We start from the raw sequence: 1,657 nt of genomic DNA, 5'->3' as shown, positions 1-1,657 counted from the left end.
CCAATCTTACTATGCATCAATTTCATTGCCAAATCAGCATTGCCTGCCTTCCTCAAGGCGTTGATCATAATAGTACGAACTTTGCCCGGAATTTCTCGACCACGTTCAACGACTCCATCAGCCAACTTGCAAGCCTCTCCTATACGACCAGCTTTGCACAACACATTAATCATATGTTGAAAAGCAGACTCCACAACAATACCCATTGGTGCTAGCTCGTCTAAGATTTTACAAGCTCTTGCCACCTTGCCTGAAAGACAAAGCCCAGTTGAGAGGACCCTAAAAGAAGCATCATTTGGAGTGATACCCTTATCAATCATCATATCCCAAAATTTCAATGCATCTTCATTTCGGCGTTCTTTGAATAAGCCACTTAACAATATTGTGTAAGTATACACTGTCTGATCAAAACCGTCATCTTCCATTCTCTTGAAAAGTGTCAATGCTTCATCAACCTTACCACTCTTTGCCAAGGCATCTATGAGCACATTATAACAATAGGAGTCCTGAGGCCATCCCTTCTCAACCATCTCTTCAAAAAGTTTTTCAGCCTCATCAACTCTCCCTGCCTTTCCAAGACCATCAATGAGGCTCGAATAGAACACAGCATTCACAGACACATTGTTAGTTTTACAATATTCAAAATACTGTAAGGCCTTTTCAAGTTTCCCGCTCTTGCACAAACCATTTACTATAACCCCATAGGTAATCTCATCTGGTTCAAACCCTTCACTTTGCATCCTCTGAAAGAGTCCCATAGATATGTCCATGTTCCCATTTTTTGCATATGCGTCAATCAAAACAGTATAAATTGCCATATTAGGCTTACACCCATTTTGAATCATATTTTCAAAAGCCACGTACCCTTCCATAGACTTCCCAGCCTTACAAAGCCCACTAATCACCAAACTATAAGCATGCGATGGAATATCCAATCCTTTTTCTTTCATTTCATGATAAAGTCTCAGACAACATTCATAATCCTCCTGAGAATAACAAGCCTGCATCAAAGTGATATAAGTAATCTTATCAGGCTCTACATTCTTCAACTCCATATCCTGGAATCTCTTCATAGCTTTCTTAACCTTTCCCGCCTTACAGTACCCTTTTATCAATGTATTATATGTGAAAATATCAGGCTTAATTTTACCATTTTCCATGACTTCAAAAACCCGCTCCGCTGATTCCACAAATTCAGAACTCACCAAACCATTCATCAAAAAGTTGTAAGTACACAAACTAGGCTCTATCTCATTTTCTTTCATCATTTTCCATACCCACAACAACTCTTCCACCATCCCAACACTCCCAAAGCTCCTAATCAAAGAATTAGCCGCAGCTGAATTCATTTGAAACCCCTTTCTCTTAAGCTCACTGAAAACACTCGTAATCCTATCCAAATCACCAGCAAGACTCAAAATCTCAATCAAAAAAACATAACATTCAAGATTATGAGCATAACCGCTCTGCTTACTTGCCCAGATAAAAAACCTGTATGCTATTTCAGGCTGTTTTGCAATCTCGTCCGATTTTTTCAGTATGTATGCAACAAAATTGGGCGGGAGCTTGATTAAGTACTTTCGGCATAATTCAGTTAAGTCTTGTTCCAAGTTGGTGTGATTGTGTAATAGGTTGAGGATTTGTTGTACCCATGGGG

General features: G+C 39.4%; 1 protein-coding gene across 1 annotated transcript; it reads right to left on the bottom strand.

Annotated features, from left to right (window-relative positions):
* Positions 1–2: 2 nt before the first annotated feature.
* LOC111375793 (pentatricopeptide repeat-containing protein At1g03560, mitochondrial-like) lies at positions 3–1,655 on the bottom strand (the record flags this gene model as incomplete). Its single annotated transcript, XM_022998687.1, has 1 exon — positions 3–1,655. A coding segment is annotated over one exon (1,653 nt), but the record flags the coding sequence as incomplete, so codon positions are not given.
* Positions 1,656–1,657: the final 2 nt, after the last annotated feature.

This window comes from Olea europaea, unplaced genomic scaffold, assembly GCF_002742605.1.
Source record: "Olea europaea var. sylvestris unplaced genomic scaffold, O_europaea_v1 scaffold1415, whole genome shotgun sequence".
NCBI lineage: Eukaryota > Viridiplantae > Streptophyta > Magnoliopsida > Lamiales > Oleaceae > Olea > Olea europaea.
This window is presented reverse-complemented; position numbering and strand designations above follow the sequence as displayed.